The sequence below is a fragment of the Lithobates pipiens genome, unplaced genomic scaffold, assembly GCF_037356315.1.
Source record: "Lithobates pipiens isolate NorthernLeopardFrog02 unplaced genomic scaffold, aLitPip1_a1.2 Scaffold_10, whole genome shotgun sequence".
Lineage (NCBI taxonomy): Eukaryota > Metazoa > Chordata > Amphibia > Anura > Ranidae > Lithobates > Lithobates pipiens.
In genome coordinates this window covers 105,698,128-105,713,090 of record NW_027507686.1, presented here as the reverse complement: position 1 = coordinate 105,713,090, position 14,963 = coordinate 105,698,128, and the positions used below count along the sequence as shown (strand labels likewise).

The 14,963-nt window shown below is 45.9% G+C and overlaps 1 protein-coding gene across 8 annotated transcripts in view; it reads left to right on the top strand.

Moving 5' to 3' along the window:
• Positions 1 to 14,963, top strand: part of DUS2 (dihydrouridine synthase 2) — a 1,012,599-nt gene that overhangs the window by 564,658 nt on the left and 432,978 nt on the right. For all 8 annotated transcript variants that reach the window (XM_077457206.1, XM_077457175.1, XM_077457217.1 and 5 more), the window contains one exon: positions 4,516 to 4,602. In XM_077457206.1, the coding sequence (XP_077313332.1) occupies positions 4,516 to 4,602 (87 nt within the window). The remainder of the gene's footprint in view (positions 1 to 4,515; positions 4,603 to 14,963) is intronic.

Below are 14,963 nucleotides of genomic sequence, written 5' to 3'. Positions count from 1 at the left end.
GAGACATGCTTCCAGAAAGTATCCAAGGTCCCGTGCACCTCTTCACTCTCCTCCCTGCTGGAGGAGTACCGCAATTTTAGCAATGTCTTTGAGAAAGGTCAAGCCCATAGTTTATCTCCACACCGATTGTATGATTGTGCAATTGACCTTTAGCCTTGTGCCATATCCCCTCGTGGTCGGGTTTACCCTTTGTTGGCCTTGAAGGATAAGGCCATGGAGGAGTATGTTGTAGACATACTTTCTCTGGATTTCATCCGCAAATCCTTGTCTCCTGCTGGTGCTGGTTTCTTCTTTATGAAGAAGAAGAAAGGTGAACTGACACCTTGTATTGATTATATGGGTCTCAGTTGTTTCATGATTAAGAATGCCTATCTGATTTAGTTGATTACAGAATTATTTGACCGCCTCAAGGGAACAACAGTTTTCATGAAGCTTGATTTGAGAGGGGCATCGTGAGGATTAAGGCGACGAGTGGAAAACTGCGTTTAAAACCAAACAGGCCATTATGAGTACCTTGTAATGCCTTTTGGCCTTTGCAATGCCCCAGGAGTTTTCCAGGAATTTATTAACAATGTCCTCCGAGATTTGTTGCAGTTATGTGTAGTGGTTTATCTTGATGATATCCTCATATTTTCCAAGTCCCTGGAGAGCCACCAGACAGATGTCTGTCGTATGGTTCGGAAATTAAGAGAGGACAATCTCTATTGTAAACTGGAGAAGTGCAAGTTCCATCATGAACAGGTTAAATTCCCAGGTTATGTCATCTCATTTCCACTGCTGGTTTTTCTATGGACCCACAGAAACTTTCAGCAGTTCTACAGTGGCCCTGATCCATGGGTTTACGTCTTTTGCAGTGTTTCCTGGGCTTTGCCAAATATTGTCGGACGTTTATTGATAACGTCTCATCTCTGGTCAAGCGCCTAACTGAAATGACTCGAAAGAACAGTAACTCACAGAGTTGGTCTCCGGATTCCATCAAGACCTTTGAGAGTCTCAAGGCTGCATTTGTTTCTGCTCCTGTGTTGGCACACCCTGATCCTGCATTAGCTTTTATCCTTGAGGTTATTGTTTCTGAGACTGGACTTTGGCACCTTTCTGTCTCATTGTCCTATCTCTAAGAGCCCTATACATCCTTGTGGCTACTTTTCCAAGAAATGGTCACCTGTGGAGTGAAATTACGAGATTGGTGACAGAGAGCTGTTGGCGATCATTTTAGCCCTGAAAGAATGGAGACATCTCCTTGAAGTTACCACTGTGCCGGTTCTCATTCTTACTGACCATAAGAATCTCCCATTCTTGTCTGAGGCTAAACGCCTCTCTCCCAGAAGGGCGCAATTGACTCTTTTCTTGCCATGTTTCAATTACATTCTCATTCTTACCCACTGCATGAATGTAAGGGCTGACACCTTGTCATGACAATTTTCCTCCACTTTCAGATTGGAGTCGGTTCAGGTTCCTGTGATTCCCCCTGATTGTATTCTGGCTATGGTTCACACCAGTCTCACTTCTCCTTTGGGTGACAAAATTCTTGCTGGTCAGGTCCTTGCACCTCCCGAGAAACCTTGTGTCTGCTGCTTTGTCCCAGAGAGTCTCCATACTGCCGTGCTCCAGACTTCCCATTCTCCCAAGGCTGCTGGCCACCTTGGGAAGAATCAACTCTTTTGGGCCATTTCCGAACAATTCTGGTGGACTAGTCTACCTGCTGATGTAACTGCATTGGTAGCTGCCTTTCCCGTGTGGGCCTCTTACAACCCATACCCAATGGAGAGAGGCCCTCGACCCACTTGTCTATGAATTTCATTGTGGAGTTACCCAACTCCCAGGGCAACATAGGTATCCTTATGGTGATTGACTGGTTCTCAAAAATGTTTCATTGTATTCCACTTAAAAAGTTGCCCACTCCTAAGGAACGGGCTTCCATTTTTGCTCAGGAGATCTTTCGCTTACATGGGCTACCCAAGGTGATTGTATAGGACAGGGCAGTCAGTTTGTGTCCTGGTTCTGGCAAGCCTTTTGTGCACAGTTGGGAATTCAGCTTGCTTTCTCCTCTGCGTATCACCCACAATCTAATGGGGCCGCAGAACAAGCCAATCAGTCCATGGAGCAATTCCTACGTTGCTATATTTCTGACCATCATAACAACTAGTCAGACCTATTACGGAGGGCAGAGTTTGCTGACAACAGTGCCTTGAATTCTGTTTCCCGATTGTCCCCATTTATGGCGAATTATGGTTTCCCTCCTTCCACGTTGCCTGACCCGTTTGTTGTGCAGAATAATCCTTCATTATGCCGCGTACACGCGTAGCGGACTATCCGGCGGTCTTAGTCCGGCGGACTTTCCGCCGGACTTTCCGAACGGGCTACTTGCCCACACACGGCACTTTTTCAGCGGACTAATACAGCGTACTAAGTCCGCCGGTCTATTCGCCGTACTTTAGACCCCGGCAACCAAAGGCCAGGGTTGTCGGGAAGAGGCCCTTGTCCTCATCAACATGGGGACAAGGTGCTCCCCCATGTTGAGGGCACACGGCCTGGTATGGCTCAGGAGGGGGGGGGGCTCGCTCTCCCCCCCTTTCCTGGCCGGTCGAGTAGCGTGCTCAGACAAGGGTCTGATGTGGACCTGGGGGGGACCCCCACGCCGTTTTTTTCGGCGTTGGGGTTCCCCTTTAAGTTCATACCAGGTGACGGGGCCAGCGACGCCTCCTTCGCTAGCCCCGTCTACCTGGAGACGCGCTCAAAATGAGCGGACTTTTCTCCGCGCTGGAAAAGTCCACTCATTTCAAAAGTACGGCGGACTGGCATACCAACGCCGGAATGCGAGTCCGATGGGAAGATTGGAGTCCAAAACTACTTTCTAAGTCCGCCGTACTTTTGGGTAAAAAAAAGTCCGCCGGAGGCTACACACGGGGGCATTGTGTTTGCCGGACTTTTCCACCGGATTGTTTGATCGTGTGTACGCGGCATTAGTAGAACCATGACGAGTATGATGTACATCCCATTGTTGACTCCCGTAGGTGCATACAGTACCTGGTGCATTGGAAAGTGTACAGTCCAGAGGGACGCTCTTGGGTCTCATCCTCGGACATACATGCCCCTATCCTTTTCCCCTCAAGCTGATGGGAAGGTGGGTACAGTAGTTGGACAGATGTGCAGGGGGGTACAGTGGTGGGACAAATGTGCAGGGGGGTTACAGCGGGAGAACAGATGAGAAGGTGGTACAGTGGCAGAGACAGTAGAGCAATGGTGCAGGAATTGGAGCTGACTTGAGGGGTGAAGGTGCAGGAATTGGGGTGATCAGAGGTTTGAAGGTACATTGATTGGGGTGATTTGAAGTGTGAAGGTGCAGGAATTGGGACTGATCTTAGGTGTAAAGGTGTAGGAATTGGGGTGAACTGAAGTGTGATGGTGCAATAATTGGGGTTATCTGAGATGCGAAGGTGCAGGATTTGAGGCTCATCTCGGTGGCTTGAAGGCTTAATAATTGGGAGGTGATGCGAGCTATGAAGGTGCAGAAACTGGGACTGATCGGAGGTTTGAAGCTGCAGAAACGGGCTGATCTGAGGTGTGAAAGTGCAGAAATTGGAGATGGTCTCAGTGGCCTGAGAGTTCAGGAATTAGGGTGATGTGAGGCATGAAAGTGCATAAATGGGGGCTGATCTGAGTTTGAAAAATACAAGAACCAGGGTGATATGGAGTCTGATGGTGCAGGAATTGGGGTGAATTTAAGTGTGAAGGTGCAAACATTGGGACTGATATGAGGTGTGAAGGTGCTGGAATTATGACTGGTCTGAGGAGTGAAGGTAAAAGACTTGGGGTGATCTGAGGAGTCAAGATGCAGGAATTGGGGTGATCTGAAGGTGCAGGAATCAGAGTGATTTGAGGTGTGATGGTGCAGAAACTGGGGCTGATCTTAGTTCTAAAGGTGCAGGAATTGAGGTGATCTGTGGAGTCAAGCTGAAGGAGTTGGAGCTGATTTGAGGGATGAAGGTGCAGAAACGGTGGTGATCTGAAGAACGATATTGGGATGACCATTATCACATCACACTTTATTTCCAATGGTATAGTTCATAGAAGTACTTACCTTGCAGAACTCCTGGAACAAGGGAAGTTACCATTTACGTTACCACTTGCCATTAATCTTTGAAAATTAAATTTTCATTTCTTACTATTATTCAAGAAGTTTACAGCATTTTCTTTATAAAGATTTTTCTTTGTGATTGAGAGTGTGAAGTTGACTTTTTTTTTTCTTTTTTTTTTTTTTAATAATGGGCACTCTCAATTTTGTTGAAAACTTTTTTTGGTACACTGCTCAAAAAGGTTGCCTAGCCCTGTATTAGGGTGTTAGCAGGCTCTTTGTTGATGTTACAATGATAATAGCAGGTTTCTAAAAACAATATAAACAATGCTACTACTTTTTTTATGAATCTGCAACAATGTACATCAAATCATTGTAAGTTGTTTTAGATACTGAAAATATAATTAATCTGATCAGTATTTTTACTTTTCTTTTCTAAGGAAAAAAGAGGAAAGGCCACAGCACCCAGTTCATTGTGACTTTATCAAGGCAATAGCAGAAGCCGTATCTATTCCAGTTATTGGCAAGTAAGTGAAATCTCTTGAAGTAGGTGTAAACTGCATCACTAAAATCTTATATAAGCTTTAACACAGGGTGTCAAACTAAATTTCATCTCAAACCGTATCAGCATTATGGTGACTAGGGATGAGCCCGATGTTTGCCGAATAGCGAACAATTTGGGGTGTTTGCGGCAAATTTGAAAAGCCACAGAACACCCTTTAAAAGTCTATGGGGGGGAATCAAAAGTGCTAGTTTTTCATTTCAATACGTTTTTATTGAGTTTTTTCAGAAAAATAAAATGCAAAGTTTAGCGTAAATATGGTATAACACAGTGGAAGATAACAGGTAGCAATAATTACTCCTTCATCCCAAGCCTTTGGAAGGCACTTTATCATTAGTGCTTGTTGGTCAAATGTTTGGAATAATGTTCACTATATTTTTATTGTGTAAAGGTGAATCCCCCCCCCCCCTTTTGACACCCAAACTGGGGTCACACTGTGTCTTGGGAGGGGAGGTTCTGTATTCCTTATTATCTCAAAGTTGCTGAATACAGATAGTCATTACTTTACAGTGGTTTACCTATCTTAGTAAGGAGTGTAAGTTATTATTTGGAGCATGAAGGTGAAGCGTTTTGAGAACCCTTCAACGTATTATAAACAAAACTTGAAAGAAAAAGTAATTAACAACGTAAAGTAAAATAAACAAAACGTGCAGTTACACAGTTCTTGTGTGTCCTTTGAGGATATGCAAGTCATAAATATTATTCAGAGCTTTTTGTTTGATACCAATTAGTCCACAGTTTCCATTGTTCATGTGCTGAATAGAATTTATCCTGTGATGATGCAAACATTATTTTGTATGAGGCATGCATGTTAGTTGTTATTATTTCTTTCTTTGTGGGTGTTTCTTGGTCTTTCCAATGTCTCATGATTGCTACTCTAGTGCTAAGTAAAATGTGGGTTGTTATTACCCTGGTATCCTTGGGTAGTGAATATATACCAGAGGATAGAATGGCCAAACCTGGAGTTTTGGAGATTTGTATCTCCAATATTTGTGCTATCAAGTCAAATGCTTTGTCCTAAAGCATACAGATGTGTGGACAATCCCACATTGTATGATATAGGGTGCCTACAGATCCACATCTCCTCCAGCACAATGGGAAGGTTTGGTTATCAAATTTGGATATTCTAAATGGGGTTAGATACCAGTGTAATGGTATTTTTTGAGTTAGTTCCCAAAGGTTTATACTCTTGGCGGCAGAGTAGGTTGTTTGAAGTGCATATTGCCATTGTTCTGGGGTATAAGAGACTGCCATTTCCCGTTCCCAAGCTGTGATGTTAGCGAGTTTAGTGAATGTTAATTGGTTGTTTAGGATGTTTTAGACTAAGGATATTCCTTTGATATTGGTATTCTGTTTGGTAAGGTATAATGTTATTCTCCAATGTAGTTGGATAGAGAGTGGAAGATTAGTGCGTAGGAAATGGCTAATCTGGAGGTATCTGTAATATTCAGACTCCCCCAGATTGAATTCTATTTGTATTGCTCACATTTTTTTCATGGTGGGACCTATCATAAGGTCTGAGATGTTTATGATTCCCTTTCCTGCCCAGTGCGTTATGTGGAGGTCTGATATGATACCAGGTAGACTGGTGATGGGGATTGGTAAGGGAGTTTAGTTGTTGTCTTTCTAGTAAAAATTTCCATACCTGTAGTGATGCCCTCATCGAGGGAGCTAAGGTATTGGTGTTATATGATTTGAAAGTGTTTGCCATTAAGAAGTCGCAAAGGTTATTATGTGGAGTTTGGGTTTCTTTCTATCTTGGTCTAGATGAGTTGGGGAAGCTGTGACTAAGTCCTCTGTGGAAGCAGTAAGGTTAATTCCTAGGTATTTTATACTGTCATCCTTCCATGCGTACGGAAACCGTGTACTGAGTTAATTCTTTAGATGTGTACTTATCCCCAGTCCTAATATATAGGATTTACTTTTGTTCACTTTATAGTAAGACATTTTATTGAACATTTGTAGTGCTGTGTACCAAAGCCAGGGATCTTTCGGGGTCTGTAATCATTAGGATGATATCATCAGCAAATAAGCTAATTGTATTATCAGATTTATGAATCGGGATACCTTTGATGTTCTGGTGGGATCTGATATAGGTAGCCAATAGTTCTAATATTAAATAAAAAATTAAGAGGGAGGGGGGGCGTGGCCGGAAGCTGAAGAGGATGGATGTGTTAGAGAGGAGCTCCGCTGGTGCCTCTCGCCATCCACATCCATCCTCCTCCGAGACACACTTTTAAGCCCGCTGGACCACCCATCCACACTGCGGGACACTTTGGCTTCGGGCTGGGGTAGTTTTTGGCCGGTCTCGGTAACGCATCAGGCCGGGCGCCGCCATCTTCCGGCCTACTCCGCTCCTCAAGACCTCTGGACGGCGGATCTCGTGCCATCCTACCGGCATCCACTACCGCAGGACCTACAGGATACCCCCACCTGTGGCTGAGAGCCTGTGGCCGAATTTCAGATGCCTGAGGAGACGCCAGCATACCAGACTCTGAGGTGAGCTCCGGCGGCCATCTTGCTACACCCAGGGCCTGCCGAGGATCTGCTGATTGACTCGCTCCAGCCCCAAGCTTACCTTCCCCTTGGGTAAAGGCATTAACCCCCGTCACAGCGGAGCCTGACTACCCCAGGGAGGCTGTTTACCCACCCCTTAAGTGCCTTCATTCCCTGAGACTGTGACCTTGGCCTAGCCGGTGGCCATCTTGGACCACCCATTCCCTTCCTTTGCTCCCTGAGGACTTCATTTGCCCTTCCCTCATCCTGGTTTTTACCTTGAACCTCTCTGCTAGCTGGTGTAGCTGCATATGCTGGGGTCACCCCACTCATTCCGTGCCGCTGCTGTCTAATTACCACCCCCCCTGCTGGCTTGTGATCTCTATTCTACAACAACCTATCTCAGGGTCACATCCCGGGTCTCCTCAGCTGACAGACATGTAATCACTCTATGTTGACCTTTACCACCTTCCTATGCTCCCCTATCACGCACAGTCACATCCTCCACATGGGAGACATCGCATATAACGAATATATACCTAGTCCCAACGCCTCATGGTGAAATACGGGCCGAAACACCTTCCTCAGTCTCTGTCTCCGGAACTACGGTCCTCACAGACTCTACACCGCTTTCTGAGCAGGTCAGCATCTCCGTCCCCTTCTCCAGGCTCTTCCACATACGCGCAAGTGGCCTCCCAATTGTCAGTACAGAACAGTCCACAAACCCTGACGGGCAACCACTCGGACATAATGTCTGCCCCCGTGACAGTAGAAGTGCTCGATGACAAACTGCGAGTTCTCCTGCAAGACCTGACAAGCAATGTTTCTAAGGAAATGGGTAAACTTGCTCATGAGTTGCGGGGGGAGCTTGCTCAAATTGGTGAACGGACTGACGTCCCGGAAACTAAATTTGATGACTTGATACAATATGTGCACGTTTTACAAGAAGACAACGCTGGTTTAAAGGATAGAGCACACAGATCCTTAGCCCCAAAACCCCCTGCTGGAGCTAACCCTAGAGATATCATAGTACGCTTCCACTACTACAACAGCAAAGAAGCTTTGACCATGGCCACCCGCAATAAATCTCCTTTGGAATTTAAGGGAGCCAAGATTAAAATTTTCAGTGACTTATCCCCAATCACCCTCGCTAAATGTCGCAACTTCCGCCCTGTGACTACATACCTGCAGAACCACCAGTTCCCGTATCGCTGGGGGTTCCCCTTTCGCCTCTCGGCTACTAAAGATGGGATTCAATACTCCATGAGGGACCTCCAGGAAAGTGAAGCATTCATCCGCAACTTGGGTCTACCACCGTTACCTGACGAAGATCCTACCCCACTCCCGATGACACCCAGGCCCACGTCCATTCCCGGCCGGATTTGGACCCCTGCTCGTCAAAAGTCGCAGAAGTCCTTTTCTATCCCCCAGCGTAATCCATTTCCCAGACTCCCTCCTTGAAGAGAACTTCCATATGTTGTGTCTGGTTAACTCCGGCCTCGGCCCTTATGTCACCATGTTTCCCCCTGACAGGGGGTGTTCACACCCATACCCATGGGTGGTAATTTTTCTTCTATCCCTATTTTTGGTTGTTGGGACTACAGTATAACATTCTTGCTACCTGTTGTTATTGCTGGAAGGTGGCGGGGGTCACTCCAGACAAGCTGGAACCCCCAATGTGCCTCCCTCTGTTCCACAGCTATGGCTGTGGACTCCTGGGTGATTTTTACCCCCCAGGCTCTTTTTCTACAATTTTTGGTTTGTTTTTCTATTTTTAGGCCTTTGTTTGGCCTTTTTTTTCATTTTTTGCTTGTTTTGGTCATTTTTTTTTTCACTCTTTAACTGCATTGTTGTTGTTATATGCTATTACTTGCTTTCCGTCCCCAGGATACACCACGGAGCCCAGTACTTCCTTGGTTTGTATGGTTATCTTTGGCTAATGTTTGTTTATTATGATTACCTTGAGCTAAAGCTGTTTTATAAATGATGGCTTTGAGGGTTCTTACTTACAACGTTAAGGGCTTGAACTCTATTCGTAAGCGCTGGTTAGCTCTGAAAGAGTTCAAGGCCTCAGCCGCAGACGTGGTCCTAGTCCAGGAGACCCATTTCTGCCCAGGGGGCTCTCTTAAATTTGCTGCCAAGCATTTTCCAGGTCCCTTCATGGCCTCCGACCCCTCTGGTAAAGCAGGGGTTGCAATCCTGATTAAAAAAACTTGCCCGTAAAGTCCTCATTTATTGGCCCACAGGGTAGATACATTCTCCTGGACTGCGACTACCTATCCCGTTCTCTTACTGTGATCAATGTTTATGCTCCCAACTCGGGTCAGATTCAATTCCTCACTGAGGTCCTTGGGAATCTGGGCACATATGCTCAGCCCTTTATGATTATCGGAGGGGACTTCAATATGACCATGTCCTCTAAAAGAGACAGACAAACTCTGTTCTCGGATAACCCCTCCTCTAAAACGGAACGTCAATCTACTGCATTTCGCAAACTCATTAGGTCTCACAACATATTGGACATATGGAGGATTAAACACCCTACACAAGCCAATTCTCTTTCTACTCCCCCCCCACACAAAATGTACTCCAGACTGGATTATATCTTTGTTACGGCCCCCTTACTAACGTCCGCAGTAGCTTCTGAATTGAACCCCATGACGTGGTCTGACCACGCTTCTGTTCAACTCGACCTTACACTCTCCTCCTCCACACCCAGAACCTGTCACTGGAGACTCAATGACTTTCTCCTACGCGACCCGATTACGGAAACCCATTTGTCCCAAAATTTAACCAAATTTTTTTAACTAAACGAAGGGTCTGTGCGGGACGTGTCCACCGTTTGGGAGGCTCACAAGGCCTTTTTTAGAGGATTGTGTATCTCAGCCGGCTCCCGCCTTAAGCAGACTTGGCTGCACAGAGACCAGACATTCTCTCGCAATTGCGAAAAGCAGAAGCTCTGCTCTTGACCTCCCCTACGGTGCCATGTCTACGCACAGTGACCTCCCTGCGTGAAAGGTTAAAGACCTTAGATATGCATAAATGCTCCAAAGCCCTACTCTGGGCAAAACAAAAGTTTTATGAGTTCGCCAACAAAGCTGGTGAACAAGCTTAAACCCCGCCCGTTCCACTCCTATCCTGAACTCCTTATTCAGGCGGATGGCACTCCAACTTACTGCCCCTTAACAATGACTAAAGTCTTTGGTGCGTTTTACAAAAAAACTGTATAACTGCGTAGCTTCAGACCCCAAACATCTGTTATCTCAGGAAAACTTTGATGCTTTCTGTACCTCTTTAAAATTACCAGTGTTGTCATCATCCCAAGTTGATTTCCTCAATGCTACTATCACGTCAGAAGAACTGGCAGCGGTGGTGAAAGAGCTCCCATCCCATAAATCTTTATTCTAAAACTTTCCTTCCGACACTAAGCCCCCATTTACTGAGCCTTTTTACCTCCCTACAGAAAGGTATTGTACCCCATTCCCAGTTTCTACATGCACATATCACAGTTATCCCGAAACCGGGCAAATCCCCCACTTTACCGGACAACTACAGGCCCATAGCCTTACTCAACTCCGATTATAACATTTTTACTAAAATTTTAGCTAATAGACTTTCCTCTATGATTTCTACCTTGGTCCATAACGACCAGGTGGGGTTTGTCCTGGGAAGACAGGCGGGTAACAATACCAGACGTACCATCGACCTCATAGACCTACTCGACAAAACATCTCGCCCTGCCATTATCCTAAGTTTAGATGCGCAAAAAGCATTCGACAGGCTAGGATGGCCTTACATGTTTGCCACACTTAAGCGTTTTGGTTTTTCTGGTTTCTTCCTGTCGGCTCTACAGGCTTTATACTCTCTTCCCACATCCCAGGTCCAATTGGCATCTTATATATCCCCACTTTTCACACACAGTAACGGCACTAGACAGGGATGCCCCCTTTCCCCCTTACTGTTCATATTATGCCTTGAGCCTCTAGCCGCAGCCATTCGGGAGAGCCCCGATATAAGCGGAGTCTCCCTGAGACAGAATGAGTACAAGTTGTCTCTCTTTGCCGACGATATATTCCTCACCCTGACAAAGCCACATATCTCTCTCCCCAACCTTCGCGCCCTTTTAGACACGTTCAGCAGACTCTCGGGATATAAAGTTATTACAACTAAAACTGAAGCGCTTCCCATCCATGTGCCTGCCTCACTTCTCGCTTCTTTGAAGCACAATTTTCCCTATCACTGGTGCCCTGTGTCCCTCAAATACCTTGGCATTAATTTAACTGCAACATACAGCTCTCTATATGAAGCCAACTTTATCTCCCTAATTGCAGAAACACACAGCTTACTTCGGGGTTGGACAACCTGCCCCTTGTCTCTCCTGGGCAGGATTAACGTACTAAAAATGGCCATACTCCCTAAATTCCTATATCTCTTTGAAACTTTACCAATCGCTATTCCCATGCCACAACTCAGGAACATCCAACGGGCCTTCACTAAATTTATCTGGGGGAATAAATCACACAGGATCGCCCATACGGTGGTTTTTGCTCCACGTTCCCATGGAGGACTGGGAGCTCCTGACATTGTGAAGTATTACTATGCAACTCACCTCTTGGCAACCATCTCCTGGTTGTCGTACTTCGCTACCAGTAGATGGTCGGAGCTGGAGATGAGTGTCACCAGCCCTGCCCATCCCTGTTCTATGTTGTGGTCGGACCTATCCTCCTCCATAGCCCAGCTTAGACGCATAATCCTTGGGCCAATGCTCTTCACCTTGTCCATATGGAAAAAATGTCATAGGAAGTTCTCTCTCTCTTCTCCATGCCCACCTCTGTTGAATGTCATCTTCAACCCCGACTTGCCAGACAGCCTCTCTGCGAAGAATATGTCCCCATGGTTTAGATTGGGCATCTTTCAACTCCGCCACTTGGTGCATCCGATATCCCGTAAACTTCTACCCTTTTCAGAGCTTCGGAATAAATATGATATTCTGAATCAGCTCTTTTTTTCATATCTCCAATTCAAACACTATTTTCATTCCAGATCTCCTGCCTTGACCTTAGCCAATCCTAGCGCCTTTGAGACATTATATACCCAGGGCTCTTGTCAGAAAGGCCTCATACCCTCTATATATAACATACTCCACAATTCGATCTCCCCTACAATAGATTCCCACCTCTATATGAGGAGATGGGCCAAGATCCTACCAACATCTTTAACCCTCTCTCAATGGCAGGAGATCTGGACGTCCACTTCTAAAGTCTCTAGGTGCATGGAGCAGAGAGAGACGGCCTATAAGGTACTGATGTTTTGGTACAAAACCCCGGAAGTGTTACACAAATATGATCCCTCCTTATCTAGACTATGCTGGAGGTGTCTACGGAATGAAGGCACCCATTATCATATCTTCTGGAGCTGTCCATTAATTGTACTTTTCTGGTCCTCGGTCCAATCCCTACTCCACTTAGTGCTAGGGATAGATATCCCTTTAGACCCTAGGCACTATCTACTAGGCCTGCCTATTACGGCTCTATCTAAACCCGCCAAGAAGTTGACAGCTTTTATTCTCTTGGCTGCCAGGAGAGTAATTCCTACCCTCTGGCTGTCTCCTACCCCCCCCCCCCCCCCATCCATTCACAGCTAATCTCCGCCATTGCACAAATACGCAGGATGGAACACATGACTGAACTGGTACAGGATTCCTTACCCAAATTCTCTAAGATATGGGATAGGTGGGATAACTCCATGTTCAACCCGGAGATGGCACCCTGATATGATGTTACGAACTCCCAGGAGTGTTTTACCAGGGTTCGGTCTCGGGATTCATATCACGTACTCCTTTTACAACTTATAGTTTTTACTTTAACTATGTAACTCTTGTGTTCGAACCTGTGGTGTATCCTCTCCCCCCCCCCAACTGTGATTTATATGTGTCTTAACACTGTATACCCCGCCTGCAGCGGATCTTGCTGTTATATTTGTAATGACAATTTTGACTATACCAGGAGTATATTTTTTCTGTTGTGTAAAAATTATTTTTTCAATAAACATACATTTAAAAAAAAGAAATTAAGGGGGAGAGAGAGGACAGCCTTGGCGGGTTCCATTTGTAATGTTGAATGGTTTGGAGAGTACCCCTGATGTATACACCCAGGCAGATGGTTCCGAGTAGAGTGCAATTATAGCTGTAAAAATGAACCCAAATTTCTTTAGGACCAGAGCCAGGTATCCCCAGTGGACCCGATCAAAGGCCTTCTCCGTGTCCAAAGCTAGCAGCAGAGAAGGCCTTTGCTGAACCCTGGCTAAGTGTATGATGTTTACCAACCTCCTAGTGGGGTCAGATGTCTGACGTCCCCTGGTGAATCCAGTCTGGTGCTGGTATATGAAAAGGGGCAAAATATCTATTAGGCGGTTGGCTATATGTTTGACATACAATTTTAAGCAGTGATATAGGTTGGAAATTGGCAGGGGTGTTTGGCTCCTTCCCTGGCTTCGGTAGGGTCACTATTAGAGCATTAAGCATTTCTGGGGTAAAGGAAGAAGAGGTTGCAGCAGCACTGAATAGTTTGCTCAAATAAGGTGATAGTAGAAGTTTATAGGTTTGGGGGTGTGGCCTGGATGGCAATGGAGTAGGAAGCAGGCAGAGTGAGCTCCTCTTGATGGAAATTCTTCCTGATATCCTGCTCACAAAATAGCCCTAAAAACATTACTGCCAGACAGTGCACAAGAGCGGGGGAATGGACCAGCACCATGTCGCCACCCAAAAAAGCCACGGGTGTGGTGGATAAGCTGGCAAAATACAGACACCAGGATAAAGGCCAGGCAGAACAAGATGGTGCTGACATGTGCTCTGCAGCAGAACACCAGGGAGCGGACACGGCCAAAGTAATGGAGACCATAGCCAACCTCCAGGAGACACTTACTACAAAGATCGATGAGGTCAAGATCAATATATCCCTGCTTAGACAAGACCTTTCTAAAGTGAAGGACTGGGTCACAGAAGCAGAGACCCGCATAGGAGCAGCAGAGGACATACTACACCCCTTAAGACATACTGCAGAGAACATGCAAACACAAATACAACAACTGCATGCACATCAAGATGAAATGGAAAATAGACTGACAATGTGCAATCTCCGGTCCATAGGGCTGCCAGAGAAAACTGAAGGTAACAATCCCACTAAATACCTTGAATCACTTCTCAATGATCAATATGGCAGGGAGGCTTTCTCTGTCATTTTTGCAGTGGAGAGAGCTCATCGCATCCCAGCAAAACCCCCTCCAGCAGGGATCCTGAGACTATCCAGAGAGAAAAGAAATATTCAGCTTGGTAACGGTCATGTGGCAGTCTTCCCTGATTTCTCAAATGAGGTTGAAAAGAGAAGGGCACAGTTGCAAGATGTTAAAAGGTGGCTTAGAGCACTACATCTCAAATATGCCATGCTGTTTCCTGCTAGACTTAGAGTGGAGGAAGATGACTGTGCACAGTTCTTTGAAAATCCTAAGGCAGCAGCAGCAGCCTGGCTGGATCCATGTGGATGACAAGATGTAATACGCTGACTCCAGAAACTGAGTGAGTACAACTAACTTTGCCCTCAAATGATGGAGGATTTACACCCCCCCCCCACAGTTCACCCCATTCCCCTGTGTCACTTTACACACAGATCCCCCCTCCCCCCTAGGACTGCCTGCAAGGGGATGGGGAAGGAGAACACTAAACCATGCTCTACACAAGGGGAGTAAAAACAAAAGCCTTTATCTCCTTTGGGAACAATGCGCCCGTACACAGGGCATGCCTGGGCAACAATGCTCTACAACTAACATTAACTC